The sequence below is a fragment of the Rutidosis leptorrhynchoides genome, chromosome 5, assembly GCF_046630445.1.
Source record: "Rutidosis leptorrhynchoides isolate AG116_Rl617_1_P2 chromosome 5, CSIRO_AGI_Rlap_v1, whole genome shotgun sequence".
NCBI lineage: Eukaryota > Viridiplantae > Streptophyta > Magnoliopsida > Asterales > Asteraceae > Rutidosis > Rutidosis leptorrhynchoides.
In genome coordinates this window covers 323,282,502-323,284,279 of record NC_092337.1, presented here as the reverse complement: position 1 = coordinate 323,284,279, position 1,778 = coordinate 323,282,502, and the positions used below count along the sequence as shown (strand labels likewise).

General features: G+C 43.1%; 1 protein-coding gene across 1 annotated transcript; it reads right to left on the bottom strand.

Annotated features, from left to right (window-relative positions):
- Positions 1–349: 349 nt before the first annotated feature.
- Positions 350–1,528, bottom strand: LOC139849532 (uncharacterized). The gene has a single exon (XM_071839179.1). It carries the CDS (start codon positions 1,526–1,528, stop codon positions 350–352), a length of 1,179 nt encoding a protein of 392 aa, XP_071695280.1.
- Positions 1,529–1,778: the final 250 nt, after the last annotated feature.

Genomic DNA, 1,778 nt, shown 5'->3' with positions numbered 1-1,778 from the left:
TGCTTTTCCCTATACTTCTCCATAAGGCTTCTAACTATGTGAATCGCTTCCATCGACGAGCATCCTGACATGAAACTGAATTGGTTCTCTGAAACCTTTGTCTCGCGTCTGAGCCTCGTCTCGATCACTCTTTCCCAAAGCTTCATAGTATGACTGAGTAACTTTATGCCTCTATAGTTACTACATAATTGCGCATCTCCCTTGTTCTTGTAAATGGGAATAACCTCACTGAGTCTCCATTCCATAGGCATATTTGCACTTCTAAACGTCGTGTTGAAAAGGTTTGTCAACCATCTAACCCCGTCACCTCCTAGGCACTTCCACGCCTCAATCGGAATTTGGTCTGGTCCTACTGCTTTGTTTCTCCCCATCTTTCGTAGGGCCAATCTAACTTCCTCCTGATTAATCCTCGTGCAGAAACAGTTGTTTTGAAACTCCGGAACCTCGTGGGTTCACCGTTCCGCTCTGGTCTTCCCCTACCGAAAAGGGATGCAAAATATTCTTCCCATCTTTTCCTAATAAGGTCTTCTCTCACTATACTTTGACCTGCTACATCCTTGATATATTTGATGTTACCTAAGTCCCTCCTTCCTCGCTCCCTAGCTTTGGCTATCCTATATATGTCATTAGCTCCCTCTTTAGAGTCTAGTTTCCTATGTAAGTCTTCATATGCTTTGTCTTTTGCAATTGCTACGACCTTCTTAGCTTCTCTTTTAGCTTCTTTATATCTTTCTTCTACCCTAGTTCTCTCTTCAGGTGTCCCTTCTCCAAGAGTAATGAGTTCCCTAAACCTCGTCTGCTTTAACGCGACTTTCGATTGGACATCGTCACTAAGCCACCACGACTCTCTTCTACTCTTATGGGCTCTCGATGTCCCTATAGCCACTCCTAAGGTCTCTTTTGCCACATCTCTGATAGTGGACGCCATGCGATTCCATATCTGGTATGCGTCTGTAGGGGCAACGTAATCCTCTTCTACACTCAATCTATTAACAACAATCGCTCTAAAAGTCTCCGCATTAGCTCCATAGAGGTTCTTCCAAAGGATTCTAGGTTGTACAGCCCTAGCCCTCCTGCCAACTCTTCCCCTAGTGACTAGGTCCATGACCAGCAATCTATGCTGGGAGGAGCACGTCAAAAATGGAAGGACCTTACAGTCCCTACATGTCCTAAGTTCCCCTTTACGAAGAAGCAAAACGTCAATCTGGGTGCTGCGACCCCCGCTATGGAATGTGGCTAACTGAGCATCCCTCTTCTTGAAGAAAGAGTTTGCTACCACCAACTCGTGGGCAATGGCAAACTCAAGAATTGAGCGCCCCTCTTCATTTCTAGGACCAAACCCAAAGCCACCATGGGCTCCCTCATAACCTTCTGCCTCCACTCCTATATGTCCATTCAGATCACCACCTATAATCAGTCGATGGTCGGCTGGGCACCCCCTCACCACCTCATCTAACAATTCCCAAAAACTCTTCTTTTCTGCATCACCTAAACCCGCATGAGGTGTGATAAGGCTAAAAAGGAACATATATTTTATAGCAATATCCCTCCTAAATAATAGGTTTTCATATGTAATTGTATTATATTTTCATTGTAATTGTTTAAATAAATAAGTGCGAAGACAAAAGGCGAAAATGAAGATTTGAAGACACAAACGTCCAAAAAGCTCAAATGTACAAAATACAATTCAAAAGGTTCAATTTATTGATGAGAAACGTCTCAAAATGACAAGAGTACAAGTTACAAAACACAAAGTACAAGATATTAAATTGTACGCA